Source organism: Hirundo rustica, chromosome 2, assembly GCF_015227805.2.
Source record: "Hirundo rustica isolate bHirRus1 chromosome 2, bHirRus1.pri.v3, whole genome shotgun sequence".
Lineage (NCBI taxonomy): Eukaryota > Metazoa > Chordata > Aves > Passeriformes > Hirundinidae > Hirundo > Hirundo rustica.
Genome location: NC_053451.1, coordinates 508418 through 528352, shown reverse-complemented (window position 1 = coordinate 528352; position 19935 = coordinate 508418). Strand labels below are relative to the sequence as shown.

Below are 19935 nucleotides of genomic sequence, written 5' to 3'. Positions count from 1 at the left end.
GTCCCTCAGAGCTCAGCTCAGCCAGAAACGGGGCAGGCAGCAGCAGCCAGAGCAGAGAGCGCCCGGGCGGAGCGGGGGGATGCAGCAGATCCCGGGCTGATCCCACAGCCTGGGCAGCAGGGCAGGGGGATTCTGTCCCTGAGCTCAGGTGAGAGCCCACCTGCAGAGCTGCCCCAGCCCTGGGCCAGCAGCACAGGGACCTGGAGCTGCCGCAGAGAGTCCAGAGGAGGGCACGGAGCAGAGGGGCTGGGGACAAGGCATGGAGGGACAGACAGGGAATGGACTCAGACTGACAGAGTAGGTTTAGATTTGATGTTGGGAAGGAATTGTTCCCTGGGAGGGTGGTGAGCCCTGGCACAGGGTGCCCAGAGAAGCTGTGGCTGCCCCAGGATCCCTGGAAGGGTCCAAAGCCAGGCTTGGGAACAACTGGAGCAGCCTGGGAGAAAGGAAGGTGTCCCTGGCCATGGCAGGGGTGGCACTGGGTGATCCTTAAGGTCCCTTCCGGCCCAGGCCACTCTATTATCCTATGATAAACCAATGCTTTTTGCTGGAATCCAGGCACTCGGAAAGGTGAACACTGGGAAAAAAGAGATGCTGCCCCTCTCAGCTCAGCCAGGAGCAGGGTTTGCTCTCACCTCACCAGAGCAGTCACTCAGGGCAGAATTATCAGGGTGGGAACTGAGTGTGTTCTTTCCCACAAACAGAGTTTTACTGCAGGAAATCACAGGATATTTGGCATCTCACCCCACCAGTGCAGAACAGAGGGATTTTCCATCCTCTCCTGAGCAGCACTGGCACATTCCATGTGTGTGGCACAGCACCAGGGGCCAAGTGTAGGAATTATACTTATATGGCTGCCTAAGCTAAAAAGCAAGGATTCCTTCAGGATGACCTGAATCAGCACAGCTTTTGCAGTTCAACCCCAGCTTAGGAATAGAGAGCAACAAGGAAATACTTCATTGTATTGGGAAAAAAAAAAAAAATCTAATCGGGAAAGCAAGGAAGTCCAGCAGAAACCCAAACACAAACCCAGGCAGAGCTACAGCTCTGGAAACAACTCCTCTTGGACTGGAAAATTTCAAGTGAGAGTTTTTGCCTTCAGACTGCTCTCTGTTTGGCTCTCAGACTGTTTGGAAGTTCTGTCAACACACTCCAACCCCTGGGCTAAGCTTAGCTCTGACCTTTAAGAGACACAGCTCTGTGTTTACAAATACAGTTCCAATCTGTTTGCTGGTTGGTGGGGAAGGTTTTACCCTTGCGGTCTCTGCCCCAAAAGTCACATTCAGGGTTTTTGCAAAGTCTGAAAATGTTCTCTGTAATGTTGAAATTTCTCACATAACTCACTGCATAGCTGAGGAGACATGTCAACATGTTTTTCCAGTAATAAAAATACGTTCGTCAAATAAAAAGCTTTAGCCCTGAGCATTCTGTTCACAGGCTCTTAAGTATTTTCTTAAGTCCATCCCTCATCAGCAAAATAATTATGCAAAAACTTAACTTTGAAGTCAAGTTACTCAGGTGGCTACCTAAGAGCTTTGCTGAACCTGATCCTTGAATCCCACATTATGCACAGAATTCAGTGGGAATGGCACCCCAGTAAAGAGCAGAAAATTAGCCTCAGGATGCTTAGAAATGCCAGTATCTCTGTGGCTGAAACAGAGGTTATCTGAGCTGCCTGGAAACCATTGCAGTACAGGTAACACGTGGGATTTATGGCAGTGGCAGAGCCCTGCTCAAACCTGTTCAGAATAATGAGCCTTAAATACACTGTCCAAGACTTTTCATGGCCCTGAGGATGCAAGAGATGTGTCCATTGACCCTCTGATTTTTCAAACATGAGGCACAGGCTGCTAGAAGGAGGTATTCTGGGGGCTGAGCTGAGCTGAGGGGCACTGGAGGTCCCTGGAGCTGCACTGATCTCCCTGATGGCACTGGGATGTGTCCATAGGATGCACAGGGCAGGTTCCTCCTGTGAGGTGTTTCTGTCAGGGAGCAGAAGAGTGTTTGCTAAAGAGCTCTGGTTACAGCATTGACTGCAGCGTACGAGCACAAAGGGACTCCAGATCAGACAAAAGTACCAGAGTAGCTTGCTGGGATGTACAGGATTAATATCACAGGGCTGGTTAGCTCAGAGAGGTAAGGGGGCTTAGACCCAAGGATAATTCCATTTGTCATGTATCATGGCACACATCCCCTTCCCAGTGTGTTACCATTATAAATGTCAGCTGTGCATCTGTGAGATTATTGTTGAAATCATTTTATCATGCTACAGCTCATAAAAGCATTCTGTGCCTAGAACCAGGCTGTGGCATCAGGAAAGCCTCATTTTAATATGATTGTTTTGATGGTGTTGTAACAGGATCAGAGCTGATGCCCAAAGCTCTTTCCACCAGAATAGTTGGAGGAATATGGTGGTTTTTCACCTTAATCATAATCTCATCCTATACTGCCAACCTGGCTGCCTTCCTGACCGTGGAGAGGATGGAATCTCCCATCGACTCGGCGGATGACCTGGCAAAGCAAACCAAGATCGAGTACGGGGCTGTCAGAGACGGCTCCACCATGACCTTCTTCAAGGTAAGGCAGCCCCGGGCAGCTGCGGGGCCGGGAGGCGGAGCTGCAGCATCCCCAGGGATTGCAGGGAGAGGGAAATACGCAGTTCACCCAAAACCAGGGCCACAGCATCCGGAGGGATTGGAGGAAGAGGGAAAAGTGTAATTCGCCCAAAACCAGAGTCACTGCATCCCCAGGGACTGGAGGGGTAGGTAAATACACCAGGTAGCCCAGCCACAGTGGATCCTTCAGCACCAGGAACGTACAGCCCACAGGTTTCCCCCAGGACACGTGGAAAACCAGCCTGGCAAGGAAGTGCAGTGAGGGGCAAACCCATCTGCCTCTGATGGGAGCCAGGGCATGGATATGGGGATATTCTCCTCCAGTCCTATTTCCTTCCAGCCACTTCACTAAAAGCAGCTGGAAAGGTCTGTTTCCCCTTCTGAAAGCCACATTTTACCACAGTAATTCCACAGGAAAAATGCAAGTTTGTTTGTCTCTTTTTTTAATGCTCCATGGTCAATATTACTCAGACTATCAGTACCTGAACACATCTGCAAGGGATGAGTTTTCTGTGGCTAATTGTTTGGTAGACAACCGTGATAGTTATGTCTTTTTTTTTTTTTTCCCCCTTTTCTTTTCTTTTTTTTTTCTTTTTTTCTTTTTTCTTTTTTTTTCTTTGCTTTCCTTAATTATTAGTATTAATTACATACAAAATGGATAATCTCATAAAATGTCAGTGTAAAAGCCAACAAGCTATAAATACAGAATACATGCACCGAAATCCTGTGACAGTCAGAATTAATTAGCAGCTTCGTCAGCAGCCTCAGCGGGGAAGTGAGGCTCAGCATGAGCCCGGATCAGACTTTTCCCTGTGGGGTCTGAGGATGTTTATGGAGTCACACACACGGAGCCTTTGAAGGGGATCAGACTCTGGGGGCAGAACAACATCTGTGACAAGAGAGCTCTCCCTCTCTGGGGACATCCCAAAAAAGGAAAAATCCCAACTTCCTGTGTCACCTGCTCCAGGTGACCCTGCTTTGGGACCTGGGTGATCTCCAGATGTCCCTTCCAACCCCAACCATCCCAGGATTCTGGGATCCTGTGTAGTCTGTCCCTGCTGGTGCTGCCAAGGAAGGGTTAACTGCCCCTGCCAAGGCTCTCCTGTGGCTGAACAGAAATGTTTCCTTGCTAAAACAAAAACACCAACTACAGCATTTCACTATAGTGAGCTCCTGAAATGATGAGCTGGCGTTTCCACTGAGATGGAAACCCACCTGGAGATATTCCAGCATGCAAGTTCTGGATTCTCCTCTGGCCCTTCCAGGCCTAAAGAAGCTCACTGCCATTGATATTCTGAAGTCAAATTTAGCTTCAGAGACAGAACTTCAAATCCTGCTGCATCCCTGTGTTTTTAGAGGAAATAGGTCCTGAAGCTCAACATGAGAAGCTCAGAACAAATTTCCTAGAGCCATTTTTAGGTTTACATGGATTTCTTTTTGCACCATTAATCCCACAGGCACAAATATGTAGGCTTAAAAGTGTGTGAGCTTCTAAAAGAAAAGCTTCAGACAAGGTGGTCAAATATTTATGCACTACATGCGCCAGCTTACTTGTGCCTGTAATACACGTGCACAGAAGCACAGGGGAAGGGCAGTGCAGAAACTGGAGATGGATTCCCTGGCAGAGGGACAGTGGCACAGTGAAAAATGCGTGAAAAAAGTGCAATGCATCACACTTGTAAACACTCGGTGTTTTATCGAAGGTGTTATGATTTTTACTACGGAAGTATCTCCAGATCCTCACAAGATTAGGAGTTCTTTGTCCTGCCCAAAACTTGAAATAAGAAATCCTGGAGTAGCTCTCTGTACAAAAACAGCTACTTCTTTCTGCAAAGGAAGGCTCTGACTTTGCCTCCCTCAGACTGTGAAATGCTGCATCTGCTCCTGGAGCAAAATAAACACACGCACCCCAGGGAGGGACCTGGGAACTGGGAGAAGGGGGCAGCAGGGAATTCGGGCAGCAGTTCCCCCATCCCCGCACTCCTCCCAGGGTACAGCACACTCCCAGCCCCTCTGCCGCACCACTCCAGGCTCTGCCCCTTTTCCAGGAGCTGTCCTGTCCCCGGGAGTGCTGAAGCGCTGGGAGCAGCGACAGGGACAGGAGGGATCAGTACCACCGGCTGCGGCAGCAGCAAAATCACCCGAGGAAGGGAGGGCTGGGGTGCCCTGGGAAGGGGCACTGCCTCCAGTGCTTTCTCTGCTGCAAGATGTCATTTGTCAAATCGAATAGTACTAAAGCCAAGGAATGCCAAGGGGAACAGATTTTTTTTTTCAGACCAACATTTTACAAAGCAAACCACGATGTGCTGGGTATTCCTCACTGTGGAGGGGACAGGAACAGGGGAGTGACATGTAGGAAACGAGGGGGAAAGCCCTCTGGTTTCCAGGACTGTATGGAACACACGTGGGAAAAAAAGGGTTTCTGGAGACATCAGGCACAGAAAAACACAAAGCAGACCCCAAAGAGCTTTGATTTAGCACTTTGTGCTCAAAGTAGCAGCAGCAAAGCCCCTGGAAGATGAGATTACACAGTGTAACTTCTGGATGGGATGGAGATCAGGAAGCATATTAGAAAAGCAAGGTACTCACAGTGCTTTTCTGAAAGCTCCATTTGCATTTATTCAAGCTGACACCACTTGTAGTTAGTGGTGTCTGTAACGCACGTGCTAACAGTTGTGGCTGCCCACTGGTTTGGAATGCCCAGCACCGATGTCCTTGTCACAAGAGTTTGCCCAGAAAAATACTATTGTAAAGATGAAATATTCTTCAAGGAAGTCACCTTTCTGCAGTGACTTTTAGCCAGACAGTGGGGAGAATAAAAAGAAAAGCAATTGGAATTATTTGGAGGGGAAATGGAGTTCTGACTGTGAAAGGAAACTCAGAATCCATTCTTCAGAATCCTCCTCCCTGTGTAGAGATGCCAGATCTGGCCAGAGCAGATGAAAATACCCCAAAACCAGGGCCTGGACTGCTCAGGACAGTTAAACCTTGTAAGAGGGCAGGCCAGCAGCACCCCAGGCAGCATTGCCCATCTGTGGGAATGGCCAAATCTGGGAGAAGTCCAGCTGAAGACAAGATGTTTCCCATCCACAAGAAGTGACACACAGTTATTTCTCCAGAATACTGCCCTGCTGTTTCCAGCATGTCCATAAATCTTTTACTGCTTTCTTGCCCCTCCATCAAAACAGATCTTAGTCCTGTGTTGCAGCTTGTGCCAGCTCCTGCCTTCTAAAGTGCAGATGTGTTTCCACTGAAATTAATGAAAATTCAAAGGCCAAAATTTGGCACAGGATCCATCCTGAAAAAAACCTGGGAGCTGGCAAGTTGAGAAGCCAAGATCTTTCTTACAAACTCTTCTGAATAAGAAATACAACCTTCCACTAAATTCACTGTCAGACTCGTGTAGTGCATAAACATAGCATCAATTTCCAAAACATTCCCAGCTGAGCTATAAAAATGGTTCCTACTTGTTTCACCAAATTTCACCAAACTGAAGTGGGATTCAGGTGATATTCACTGAATTTACAGATGAGGCATATTAACATTTAAAGCTCAGAGAACCAGAAAACCATCTTCTCATGGGAATCCATCCCCTCAAAACTGGTGTTTAAAACTGAGCCTGGAATCAGCTGAGATGGCAGGGCTTGAGGGACTGAGGGGATGCTGCCCTTAACCCCTGTGGCAAAAGGATCGCATCCTTAAGTCTGATTGCAATGGGAAGCGCAGAGAGAAGTTTATTTGGTCTGTTTCTCAGACTTTATCCCTGAAGTGCGTGACTTCCAGGCAAGTGATATGAACACAGCAGCTGCAGATGAAGGCTTTGTTCATCACCAGGCTCTTGGAGCAGCAAGTGTGCCCCGACGGGGGGGAGTGGAGTGTCCCAGGGTGTGACACAGCAGTGTCCAGCTGCCTGTGTGCTACAATCCATAGAACAACACGGGCCCAGAAAACTTGGGAGCGCTTCACAGCCAGGCCAGTAATGAAGTTCCTGGCCCCGCAAAGAAAGTGGAAAAGAGCAAGAGATTGCTCAGCATAAAGCCCAGTAAGAGGGAAATGCTGCTGTAAGGCAAACCCTGCCACGGATTGGCTGTGGTACTGGCATTGAGGCTGGGGAGGCTGAGGAGCTCTTGGCAAGCGCAGTTGGGGTGCTGGTGTGATTCTGTGCCTCCTTTTCCCCTTGCAGAAATCCAAAATCTCGACGTACGAGAAGATGTGGGCATTCATGAGCAGCAGGCAGCAGACAGCGCTGGTGAAGAACAACGACGAGGGCATCCAGCGCGTGCTCACCACCGACTACGCCCTGCTCATGGAGTCCACCAGCATCGAGTACGTGACCCAGAGGAACTGCAACCTCACCCAGATCGGGGGGCTCATCGACTCCAAGGGCTACGGCGTGGGCACCCCCATCGGTAAGGGGCTCTGGGGCTGGGCCGCTGGGGAATGCACCCACAGCATCCCCTGAGGCAGACCCGATCAGTCCCGGGATCTCAGGAACAGGACCAAGGAGAATGGATCCACACTGACAAAACCAGGGCTTGATGGGATATTGGGAAGGAATTCCTCCCTGTGAAGGTGCGGAGGCCCTGGCACAGGGTGCCTAGAGAAGCTGTGGCTGCCCCTGGGTCCCTGGAAGGGTCCAAGGCCAGGCTGGATGGGGCTTGGAGCAGCCTGGAATAGTGGAAGTTGTCCATGCCCACCTGAATGGAAGGGCTATAAGGTCTCTTCCCACCCAAATCATTCTGGGATTCTGTATGTTCCCCAAAGAACACTGCTTACTCAAAACACTGAAATCCCTGATGCAGAACATTGCAGCTGATCCTCATTATTCAGTATTGCTCTGAGGTCATGAAATAAATCAGAATTCATCTCCATTAATGCAGAGCTTTAAGACTCCCAATTTCTCTGAACTCTCTCTGGCAGACCTTTTCTAGAGTGTCCAGCATCCTTTCTAAGATCTTCTAATGGTACAGCATTAAAAATTGTGTCGGATTTTTGTGCTGTGCACTTGTGAACAATTGGCACTGTGGAGCCAGGTTCTGTCCTGTGTTCATAAAATTACAGAACCACAGAAGGGTTTGGGGTTGGAATGAATCTCAAAGGCCATCCAGTGCCACCCCCTGCCATGGACAGGGACACCTCCCACTATCTCAGGTTGCTCCAAGCTCTGTCCAGCTGGGGATTGGTTCCTCCAGTCCATTGCTTGACAAAGCCAAGATAAATAAGGGAAAAACACCTCTGCACTTGGAACTGTCACTCTTTGTGGCGGAGCTGAGCACCGCAGACAGATTGTCACAGGCATGACATCCCAAGTATATTTTTACACTGGCTGTGTGAGAATCACCTTGGCATCCTGAGAAAAGTGATACAAAAGCTAAAATCCCCAAGAATGACAAACTCATGGCAAGAGTTTCCTTGCGGTTATAAAGCTGCCACACTTTAAACCAAGAACAATGCAGGAGTAATTGGAACAGATGGCAATCCTCAGAGACACTGCAGCCATTGGAAATGCAGCTGTGAAATATATTTATAAGATGTTTCTTGTATGAGAAGTGCACCTTTATTTTTCTGTTAAGAAAAACCTACAAAATTCAGGGGAATAGATATCCCCAAGCACTGTGGAATAATCCAGCACCATCAAGCACCTCATAAACAACTGATTTCATAAACAAGATGAACCTGTCACTATTCAGAGGGACCCCCAAGGCTCTGTCACTTCTCTCACAGCATTCCAGAGAATCGATTGCAGAGGCTGTCTGGAAAATAATTTAAAAACAAACAAACAAAGGCTTTTCTGTGACCCTTCACACCAGATCTTCCGCAAGGCTTAACAGGCCTGCAGGGGAGTGTAAAACCAGAGTAAAAACAGGGCCTGTCACTCTAGAATTTCCAGTGAGAGAACTGGACAGCACCTTATGGCTCCCAAAGAAACAGGGAGGGTAGTTCTTGAAGCCAGGAAATGTATTATTTTATCAGAGCATCTCCTGCAAGTAAAATACTGCAGCTATAGGCAGCAGGAGGAATTTCTCCATGGCTGGAGAAAGGAAAGGCCTGGGCATGGCACTCAGTGCTCTGGGCTGGGGACAAGGTGGGGATCAGGCACAGGCTGGACTCAGTACTCTCAGTTCTCTTCCACCCTCGGTGATTCTGGAATTCTGAGATGTGTCAGGGCAGGTTTAACTCCAGGGTCAGTGCTAGGGCTGATGCAGGTTAAAGCTCTTCCCAGTTCCTTGGGAGACTGCTAAGAAAGTAGATGAATGCATCTCTTGGCCTAAGAGGTTTGTTAATAGCTCAGAGGCTGTACGTTATGCGCTGAATATTTGAAGAGGTGTGGAGATGGATTTGTGGGTGGTGTTGGAGCTCACCAATAAACCACCCCCAGTGCAGCTCTCCTGGCTCTCTTGACAAAGTCTGAAAGCCTGTGCAGAAATATGGAGGTGCCTGTTACCCTCCAGATGAATTGTGGTAATGCTGATGGCAACATAAACACCACAAGAAAGAGTGAACAACCCCACAAATCCTGTGCTGTGACTCTGGCTGCTCCACTTTAGTTCCCAGCTTTGTCCTTCCAGACAGGGGAAATGGATGAGTCCTGCAGCCTTACATGTTGCAGGGGACAAGCCTCTCCTAAGGCACGAACAACTCTGCTCTCTCTTCTGCGAGGCACTGCTGTTTTCAGGGGCAGTAATTCACTCCTCTATGCAAAGCCAGTTTTTGGGGGTGTTTTTGGCCTGTTCTCTGTGCTGTTATTTTTGGGTCTTTAACAGCAAGCACACAAATCATCCATTCTTACAGCGGGCACGTTTTCCTCTCAGAGCTGGCTGCCCCCAGCAGTGCTGGTCTCTGGCTTCCCAGATGGATGTGGAATAGTCTGACACACATCTCCTGGCATCTGTGGTCACAGCAGGGCCCAGTGCTGGCAGTGCTCTGCCCCAGCAGCAGCCGAGTGTTGGCACAACAAGGAGGAGCTGCAATGTTCCTCGCGCTGCTTCTCCTCAGACAGCGCTGGGGCAGGAAGGAAATGGAGAGCAGCAAGCAGGACACGTATCCATGGGACAAGTATTTCTAACAATGTCCTGCACAGCAAAATAAGGAGGAAAACTGAAGCTGTGAGGCTGAATTTCCAAGGCTATTTTGATGCATAAGGACCAAGGAGTGCTGCCTCAGTGAGATTTTTCTGAGGTGCCACTTGATCCCTGCAATTCTGGCATAGTCTGCCTTAAAGCTTGGTTTGCCTTGATGCAATTGAGTTTGCACCACCTTTAATGTGCAGAAAAATGTGACTTGGGTGAAATAGAGGCTTAAGGAAATCTGAGGATCACAGAATCACAGAATGGCCTGGATTGGGAGGGACCTTAAAGCCCATCCAGGACCACCCCTGCCATGGGCAGGGACACCTTCCACTGCCCCAGGCTGCTCCAAGCCCCGTCCAGCTTGGCCTTGGACACTGCCAGGGATCCAGGGGCAGCCACAGCTTCTCTGGGCACCCTGTGCCAGGGCCTCACCACACTCACAAGGAAGAATTTCTTTCCAATATCCCATCTAACCCTGCCCTCTGGCAGTGGGAAGCCATTCCCCCGAATCCTGTCCCTCCATGTCTTATCAATGTGCCACTAAAGGAGGGCAAAGGCTGGGCAGGAGTAGCTGCAGGGCTTTCAGCTCTGCATTTCAGCCCAGGCTAGGAATGTTTCCAGCTGTAGGGAGTCCAGTATGGCAGGATTTGGGAGCCAAACATCTCACAGAATTGCAGAGCCATTCTTGCAAGCCCCTTGCTATCACAAAATCCTGGTCCCATGAAGAAAAGTCTCTCTCACAAACACAGGCTGCAGGGTTTGGGGAGATGGAGAGGCTGAGCAGAGTGTGTGAGGGCAAATCTAAGCTGACTGAGCCACCCAGTGCGACCCCAGTCCTCGCCAGACACTGCCCAGGCCCATAAAGCTGCAGAGCCTGCACACACATCATTTAGCAAATGGTGGCCTGCAAACCAAAAGCATGAAATCGTTGCTATTTTCAGCTTGCAGGGCGACTGTTGTTACAAATCACAATAAAAAGGACTTGTCCACAAGGTGTTCTTACGAGCTGTAGGTAGCTGAGCTGGAGCTGTGGATGGTGCAGGTGTAAATGAGAACAGAAAGTGTCTGTGTGACTGTGCACTCCCCTGAGGCAGCCACACATCCGCAGGCAGCAGGAAAAACCAACAGATGCTGAAGTCAATAGAAGGGATGCAAAGCGGAAATTCTCAGAGGGTGCTCACAGCAATATTCAAATGTGATGTGGAGGAATGCCTCAGCAAGAAAACCCGCTGCCAAGGCTTAAATAAACCTCACTAGGAGGCCCTAAAATTATCAGGAGTTCTCAAATAACTGCAGCAGCGGAGCCTTCTGCTTCCCAGTCCCCGGGGCAGACACCAGCAGAGATCCCCCTTCCCACCTCCAGCCTCTCCAGCTGGAATAATCCCTCCTGCCCCGTGCCAGCACTGCCATGCCTCACTGTTCCCTTGCAGGGTCCCCGTACAGGGACAAGATCACCATCGCCATCCTGCAGCTGCAGGAGGAGGGCAAGCTGCACATGATGAAGGAGAAGTGGTGGCGAGGCAACGGCTGCCCCGAGGAGGACAGCAAGGAAGCCAGCGCCCTCGGAGTGGAGAACATCGGGGGCATCTTCATCGTGCTGGCGGCGGGGCTGGTGCTCTCCGTGTTCGTGGCCATCGGCGAGTTCATCTACAAATCGCGCAAGAACAGCGACATCGAGCAGGTGAGCGCCCCCGGGCCGGGCTCTGCAGCACTGGCCTCCCCCCGGAGCGCGCATTTCCTGCTGCTGAGCTCTCCTCTAGCCACAAATAATTTATTAATGAGAGCGGGAAGTGCCTCACCCGCGGTGCAATTAGTGCTGCTTAGCAGGGCAGCGCAGAACAAGGGCAATTAACTTCTCAAACAGTTTCTGCTTGATCTTCAGAACTTCCAGCATAAAGGAATAAAACACAACTGGGCTGTTGGGTTTTTTATGTGGCATCAGGACAAGCCCCTCGAGTAAGACAGGAAAGCACATCCAAATCCCAAGAGGAATTTTCCTCTTGCTCTAGAAAGCATCTTTTTTCAGAGCCAGCTTTTTTCACAAGCTGTGCTGAAGGAAGCACTTCAAAGCCGGGAGATCTACTGAGAGGTGATGGATGCCACTGTAAAGTCAAATAACGGAGCCAAAGAAGTTCTGGCTATAGCTCCACTGAAGTGTAATGAGCAATTTAAAAGGGCAGAGGGAAAACAAAGGAAATGCTGTGTGTAAATCAAGCCTTGAGCATTAGAGTGGTCTGTGAGAAGGGATCAATCCTTCAAATCGAGTGTAAACACCCGTTTAGAGAACCACCAGCCCTGAGAAAGAGGCAGGGCTGAGCAGGAACCTGGAGAGTGCTCCTGAAGTTGTCAGCCAGCCCCTCCTGCCCCGGGGCACATTGTCCTGGCTCTGTCCTGGACCCTGCTGTGGCCCTGTCTGGCTCCTCTTCCCTCCAGCAGGGCTTTCCCGGGGGAAAAGGGGACCCCACGTGCAGCACCAGGGTCTGACCCTGAATCCCCAGGGGTTCCCATTTCCTCACTCCAGGCTCCTGCTCCCTCGAAGAGGGTTAAGCTCCCTTTGCTCTTTGAGCTTTTCCATGGGGGATTCCCCCTCCCCATTCAATGTTATCCTACAAGGGTGGTGACACAAATGCCAGGAGTGGCTGTTGAGGCAAGGACCCTCCCCGAGGGCAGCAGGAACAGGTGGGCGGAGAAGGGAACATTTCGAACTCGCTCTGGGAGGTGCGGTTTGCACAGAAACAAAAAACAGATGCAGCTCATGGAGCAATCCCAGGACATGTCAATCAAAGATCCCAGGGCTGGGATAAGGCAGATATAAAGGATTAATATATTTGCACATATTGCAGCTTTCTAATTAGTACTTTAGCCCATTTTAGCACAAAATACATAAAAAATGTATTGGTATCTTTGTTTTGTTCCTGTCTCGGGAGATCATTTATTCAAATGTGTTTTGGAGAACAGTTGCGGCTAATTAAAATATTTAGTGTAATTAAAATGTTTAGTTTTAGTGCTAGCATGGTGCAGAATATCCTGGAAACTTTGCAGGAGTCTGTGCAAGGCAGTGCCTCCCTGAAGCCAGGACTGAAGCAGACCTAAAGCTTTAGGCCAGGGATGTTAATTTACTGAGCAATGTGTGGGGTGAATAACACCCCCATTTCTGTACCTGCGCTGCTGCCACACAGCAAGGTGTTTAATAATTAGAATCATCAAGTGAGTTACTGAGTCCAGAAGCCATTTCACAGAGAACACAGCACCAGCGATTCCGGTGTTTCTCTCTGGTTTCTCGGGGATTGTTTTCTCTTTTCCCTGGTGAGATAAGCAGCTTAGATGGGAAATGCTGTGCAGGGTGTGTTATCGCTAAGCTAATCCAAAGCATTGTTGAATACAATCTGTGACTTTTGTGTTTCCATAAGTGGAGTCTCTTTTGATTTAAATGGCTTCTGAATCATTCTCATGCTTGTTTTCCGTTTTGCTTTGTTCATTTATTTACTTTCTCCATTTCTCTTCTCTTGCATGCAAGGCCTTTTGTTTCTTTTACGGACTGCAGTGTAAGCAACCCCACCCGTCCAACTCCACCTCTGGCACCACCTTATCCACGGAGTTAGACTGTGGCAAGCTAATCCGGGAGGAGCGAGGGATCCGAGCACAGCCCTCGATCCACACGGTGTAGTCAGGAGAGGAGCAAGGTGTGTCCGGGCCTCGAGGGCACCACACCCAGGCAGGGCTCAGTGCTGCCGAGGGTTAACACAGGGGATAAACTGGTCTAGATCGAATTGCCAAAGCCCTGAAATCCCGGCAAGTTTAAATTCCTGTCACGGGAAATAATTACATCCCCGGCAGGGAGCTCAGCCTTCCAGAATTGTCACAGTCTCTCATGTGCCATTGTCACCTTGTCATTTCCTGGGGTGATTCACGTGCTTCAGGTAAGAAAAATGATTTACCTCCTTTCCATCTCCTGCCCAGCCCGAGCTGAGCAGTGGCAGCCTCGTTTCTGAGGACAGCAGGAACACCCAGCCTGGTCTCTGCTGCCAGTGGGGCAGGCAGCTCTGAATTCAGGAGCCTCCCAAACACCCTGCAGGGCTCCATTCGCTTCCTGAACCCCCGCTACGAGCAGCCAGAGATGTTGAGCTGGCATCTCTTATTCCCTGTGTCAATATTTAATGAATTTTAATTCCTCCATTTAAAATTCATTACTCAAAGCCTGCAAGTAACTACCACAGCACAAAATCGGACCCATCAGTTAAATTTTATGCCATGTAACCATTAGGGACACATCCAACAGGAGCACCCTCAGGCAACCCCACACAGACCATTAATAGAGCAGCCCACTGTCTTGTCTGAGAGATCCATGGCGTTCATTTGTGACACAGAATGATCCTTTGTGGGAAAATCGGGAATCAGTTTATCCCACACAGCCAAGCCCTGGCATCGCTTTGCATATGGAACCCTGCTGGGATGGTTTGTGTAGGAGGCTGGCACTGGAAGTGCTTTACACCCTGAAAGGAAAACACTTGGATTTCCTCCAGCCCTCAGCCAGTCAGGGACTGACAGGGCAGGGGACAATGGACTGGATGTGGTTTTGCCACCAAAAAACACATGTCAGCAATTGGAGATGCACAAAGTGCACAGAAATGCTGGCTGGAGGGATGTCATGATCTGTGGCAAACCCCAGCGTTCCCAAACCCTTTCACCTGTATCCCACTGTATCCCAGATACCCATCAGTCTCACCAGCCCATCTCCCTCCCCTCACCCCTATTTTGTGTTTTCCTGCCCAGTGGAACTCCTGCTTGTCAGACAAGTCACTGCTCTGCTTTCCTGGGGCCATTTCTGCTCCCTGCTGCAGTCAAGGCCCTTGCTGGCGTGGATGCCTTCACACCCACAGGGTGAAACCCTCGAATGGTGTCTGTGTACCTGGCTCCTGAGGCTGGGCAGAGCAAACAGTGCCCCATGATTTCTGTCACCCCTGTGCCAGTGCTGGCGCTGCTGGCAGCAGGCTGGGGTGGTTTGTGACAACAAAGCTGTGCTGCTCCCAGATTAGCTGTACCAATCCTCCTGGCTCATCCCAGGGTGGGAGTGCGCGCTGCACTCCAGATGCTGCCAGAAACTGCCTTGCTCAGAATGGTCTCTTAACTTGTTTGAATGGGGCCTTGAAAGCTTTGGCTCTCCACAAAATGCTCCTTCTTGCCAGCAAAGACCTGAATTAGGCCCTCCGAATACCTGATTTAAGAAAACACTTTTTATTTGCAGCTTCCCAGTAGAAGAGACTTAAAACTAATTAAATTCAGTTCCTCTCAGCTCTCAGAGGAGAAGGGAGATGCCTAATGTTGTTATCTCCATCATTGCTCCACACAAGAAACCCTCTGGGTTGCAGCTTGGACCGATTTTGTAATTGTTCCTTCGATTAGTGCCAGATCCAGAGCGTTTCTGTCACTTGCTGGGTAAACATTTTCCCAGCTGTCGGTCCCACAGCCCAGCTGGCAGTGACAGCCATGGTTCCCTGGGTTTAGGTGTCCCACGGGCCCGGGATCAATTCCCTGGGGGAATTCCAAAGCAGCTCCTGCTATCCCTGACAGAGCCTCATCCCTAGCTACAAAAAGAGTTATCAAAAACCAGCACTGCTGTTCAGGTGATGTGGGAGAGCAGCAAGCAGCTTTACTGATTTTTCTTGTGAGCAGAGGGCACAGAGAAAGCCCCACATCGCACAGAGAGCAGAGCCTATCCTGTTTTTAGAGGATGACATTTCCTTTTACACCCCATGGCCTGCAGCATTTTGACAGGGCCAGAATGAGAAAGTTAAGATGGCTGAAAGCAAAATGTTAAATTCATTATTAAGCTGGAAAAGGGATTGATCTATGCCCACCCTGCTCTTGTTCTGGGCAGGCCTCAGCAGTGGAAAAAAAGGGGGTTTAAAAATATGAGACAAAATAACAGCATATGACCCTTCAAAATCGAATTTTAATGTCAACATCCCCTTTTTGAAGGCTGCTTTGCAGGTGCTGCTCAGAGGGCTCGGGCTTCCCCCTGGAGTGTGTTCCTTGTCCGTGGCTTCCCTATAAACCCCACACCACCCTGAGGCTGTGCTTGCTCTGCACCACTTTTCCTAAGAATAACTTGAAGTCCTCCTGATAATAATTATTTTAAAATTCAAAGCAGCTGGAAGTGGAGCCACTGGGCACGGCGCAGATCAGATATTAAAAACCTCCCAGCAATATGTTCTGTGTGTCTGTCTGCAGATGCAGAATGAACTTCATGGGGCTGTTTTGTGGAGATGAATGTGAAAGGTGTTGTGGTTATTGCACAGTCTGAGTAATACGAAGCCTTTTGGAAAATTAAAGTACCAGCCTATTAACAAGGCAGTAAAACGCACTCTCTCACCTGCAGAAATCATCCCTGTCTGCGCTATGCAGAGAGTAATGGCTGGCATTAAACACAGCACACTAGGAGGTTAGTGAGAAACACAGGGAAAGAAAATAAAAATAAAACTGACCAGTCCTACAAAGGGTTAATAGCATGCTGTCCCGATTTACCAGAGTTCTCAATTCACCTTGTAATCCAGATTTTAAAAACTCAGTTCAAACTGAGACCACAGAGAGCAATAATCCAGGCCAAGTCGGCCACTCAGAAGATTTGGGTTCATTAATATGGGGACCAGCGGTGCTGCTCTCCAGAAAACCCTGGAGCGACAGAGAAAGGGTGTTCGGGGATGCCCGCTCCTCCTGCTGCCTCCAGGGGGAAGGAGCGCTGGAATGCCTGGATTATATTAACAAAAGGAGGGTATTTAAATGATAATTGCAGCAGCAGAGGCCTGGTTACCACAGCTGTCCTTTGAAGGGACAGCAGTGCACGGCCCTGGCTGCGCCGATGGACTCTGGGCAGTGGCGCCAATTAACAGGAGTTTAATTGACCTCGGAATTGCGGATGAACGAAAGTGAGGCGCCTCAGAGAAGGAGCATATCGAGCTGTGGATGTGCCACGGGCTGGGGTCTCAGCCTGTGAGCAGGGCAGCCCACGAGGCCGAGGTGGCAAAACAGGACACAAAACTGCACCCACGCTGGGGCACGGAGCTCGCTGCAGAGCCGCACACACTTTTTATTCGGCTTGGTGAAAGGGCTTAGAGCTCCCTTTCCCCTGCTGCATCACTTGATTTTATATATAAATAATCTGTTCATGTATATTTGCACAGAACAGTTATTGTGGGGATTTTTTTTTTTGCAAAGCCAGATATTTCCACTTAAAGGCTACTTGTGTTTCTTTGTGCTATATGTAATTATTCCAGCTGTGGATTTTAAAAGATGTTTCCACTTACCCCAAACATCTTTGTTAATGTTGTGATGGTGGGAAGAATGAAGATTTCTTCTTTCTTTCCAAGCCATTCAGCTCCCTTATTCTTGTGGTAATTATGTCCTTTCTTCAACACACGATATTTGAAAAGATTCTTTCCAAAGAAAAGATGAAGATGGAGGGTTGCGCTATATTTGAGAAATGTCTGATCATTTCATGAGGGGAAAATAACTAAACCACAAAGAAATCTTCAGAAAATTCTTCTTTGTTTTCTCCAGCATACTCATGGTTTTGTGTGACTAAGGTATATGCTGTTTAAAATGAGATGTTTTCTCTTGTGAGGTCAGGGGGCAAATGAGAAAGGGTAAGTTTTGTGATGCGAAGCCACAAACAAACATTGCAAAGGAGCCTGAGGGGAATTTCGGAAATATTCATAAGCAGCTTTAGTTGAACCAAAGTCAAATGAAAGTCAGTGGAAGCTGAGTGAGGGAAAAACCCTGCTGTGTGCAGTCACCTGTTGTATCCAGGGATTTATTCCCAGCTGGATTTTCGGAGGAGCTCCCTGAGCTCCATGAGGGTCCGGCCGAGCTTTGGCCTCTCCTGAGGGCCCGGCCGAGCTTTGGCCTCTCCTGAGGGCCCGGCCGAGGCTGAGCTTTGTCCTGTCCTGAGGGCCTGGCTGAGGCCGAGCTTTGGCCTCTCCTGAGGGCCCGGCTGAGGCCGAGCTTTGGCCTCTCCTGAGGGCCTGGCCGAGCTTTGGCCTCTCCTGAGGGCCCGGCTGAGCTTTGTCCTGTCCTGAGGGCCCGGCCAAGCTTTGGCCTCTCCTGAGGGCCCGGCTGAGGCCGAGCTTTGTCCTGTCCTGAGGGCCCGGCTGAGGCCGAGCTTTGTCCTGTCCTGAGGGCCTGGCCGAGCTTTGTCCTGTCCTGAGGGCCCTGCTGAGCTTTGTCCTCTCCTGAGGGCCCGGCCGAGTTTTGGCCTGTCCTGAGGGCCCGGCCGAGCTTTGGCTTCTCCTGAGGGCCCGGCCGAGCTTTGTCCTGTCCTGAGGGCCCGGCCGAGCTTTGGCTTCTCCTGAGGGCCCCGCCGAGCTTTGTCCTGTCCTGAGGGCCCGGACAAGCTTTGGCCGGGCTCTCTGCCATGGGAAGTGTTTAATGCCATCCCCTCTCCCCACAGTGTCTTTCTTTCAACGCCATCATGGAGGAGCTGGGAATTTCCCTCAAGCACCAGAAGAAGCTGAAGAAGAGGTCGAGGACGAAGGGAAAATCGTCCTTCCCGAGCATCCTCACCTGCCAGCAGCGGCGCACGCTGAGGAAGGAAACCATGGCATGAGGGGGCAGGGGCAGCAGAACAGAGCCAACCTGCCCAAGGGGACAACGGGGCGCTGCTGACGTGGGGACACAAACTTCCGGCCCTGGGAGGCTCTCTGTGGTTTCTTTTTTTAATCTAGAGGTACAGCAGCTGAAGTGCTCGCCTAGACTGATGTACTACTGATCCTGCGGGAAGTGTCTGGCTCTTTCTTCCTCTGGGCTGGATTTCTCTGCTCACCTGATCTGCATCTCTGTCCCCTCCCCGTGCATTGCTGTATGTGCTTTCTAAATAAATAAATAAACAACAGACAGGGTTCTTTTTTCCAAGAATCTGGGAGTGAAACTTTTCTTTTCTGAAGCAAAGATTACAGCTCTGCTGAGCATGGTTGTTTAGGAACCGGGCCCCAGACACTAAAGTGAAAATCCACACCATTAACTCATAAACTGTGACCACAGAAATGGATGAAGTACAAGGGTATCCAACAACAAGGCTTTTTTATTTTGTCTGATATTGTAAGGAACACTCTGCAGGCTCTTTTCTGTGAGCAACTTGCTGATCATCTTTTCCTTTTTCCATTTCTTTTAAAACTTGATTATTTGGTAATATCATAACACCACAAAAAATGACCAGCGAGCAACACTGACACAATCACACTGCCATATCCCCCAGATCCTGATGCCAATAAAGCAATTCTTGATTTGGAAATGAAAATCTCTGAGAAAATAGTGCTGAGAGTGCTCAGTTTGTAACAGTGTTATCACAATGTTATGTTCACCACCAAGGTAACAGATGATCTGGCCTGGATTGGGTGGTGCAGCCAGGGAGAACTTCAGCCTGGGTTTATGGACATCAGAGGCTTATCAAGGACCCCTTCCCTCACCCATGGAAGACCGCACCTTCTTAAAGAAGGAAATTCATCAGATTAACAAGGCCTAGTTTTGACAGACTCATATTAATTCCTGTTCATTTCCTCCCCCTTAATTACAAAATAGTTATTTCATGCAAATGCTTGTCAGGCAGTGCAAAACTCCCTGGATGCTTCTTTTCCTTCCTCTGAAAACAGGAATTATTACTGCCTCTGGATGCTGTCTGTCCTCCAGGAGGTTTGGGACAGCAGGACAGGAGATAGCAGGGTCTCTTTCAGTGGAAGCTGGAACCTCAGTGCCTGCTTTGGGCAGCTCAGGCTGCTGCAGAGTCGGGTCTGGTGAGCAGGAATTGGGGAAAGCAACCCCTGGTTGTGAGAGTTCACAGGGAACCTTATAATGGGCAGCTTCACCTCTTTGTGTCATCATCACCTCGCAAACAGACCTTGCAGACCCCCAGCACCACTGTAGTGGTAGAAAAGCAGGTTATTATTGAAATAATGATTGAAAAGCAGGTTATTATTTTCCAGTGGTTGGAACTCTATTGCGCTTCCATCCACGGCCCTCAGCTAAGGTATTTTTAAATTACTCAGTTAAAAGTGATAAAATATTTATGATCAAGCCTTTTTTTTTTTTTTTTTTTTTTTTTTTTTAATTTATTTTTTCCTGTGGTTTGGACCTTGAGATTAATGGATTCCAAGTTCATTTTTTAAAAAAATCTACTCATCTTTGCCTGAAACTAAAAGACAACACTTTGGTTCCTTTTTACAGTTGCACATGTGGGTGTAGGATGTGACTGCAACCAC

The 19935-nt window shown here is 49.2% G+C and overlaps 1 protein-coding gene across 4 annotated transcripts in view; it reads left to right on the top strand.

Moving 5' to 3' along the window:
* LOC120748965 (glutamate receptor ionotropic, kainate 1) overlaps positions 1–18595 on the top strand; it is a 101976-nt gene extending 83381 nt beyond the window's left edge. For all 4 annotated transcript variants that reach the window (XM_040055976.1, XM_040055979.2, XM_040055975.1 and 1 more), the window contains 4 exons: positions 2360–2577; positions 6799–7024; positions 11116–11366; positions 18132–18595. In XM_040055976.1, the coding sequence (XP_039911910.1) occupies positions 2360–2577; positions 6799–7024; positions 11116–11366; positions 18132–18287 (851 nt within the window). In that variant the 3' untranslated portion in view covers positions 18288–18595. The remainder of the gene's footprint in view (positions 1–2359; positions 2578–6798; positions 7025–11115; positions 11367–18131) is intronic.
* Positions 18596–19935: the final 1340 nt, after the last annotated feature.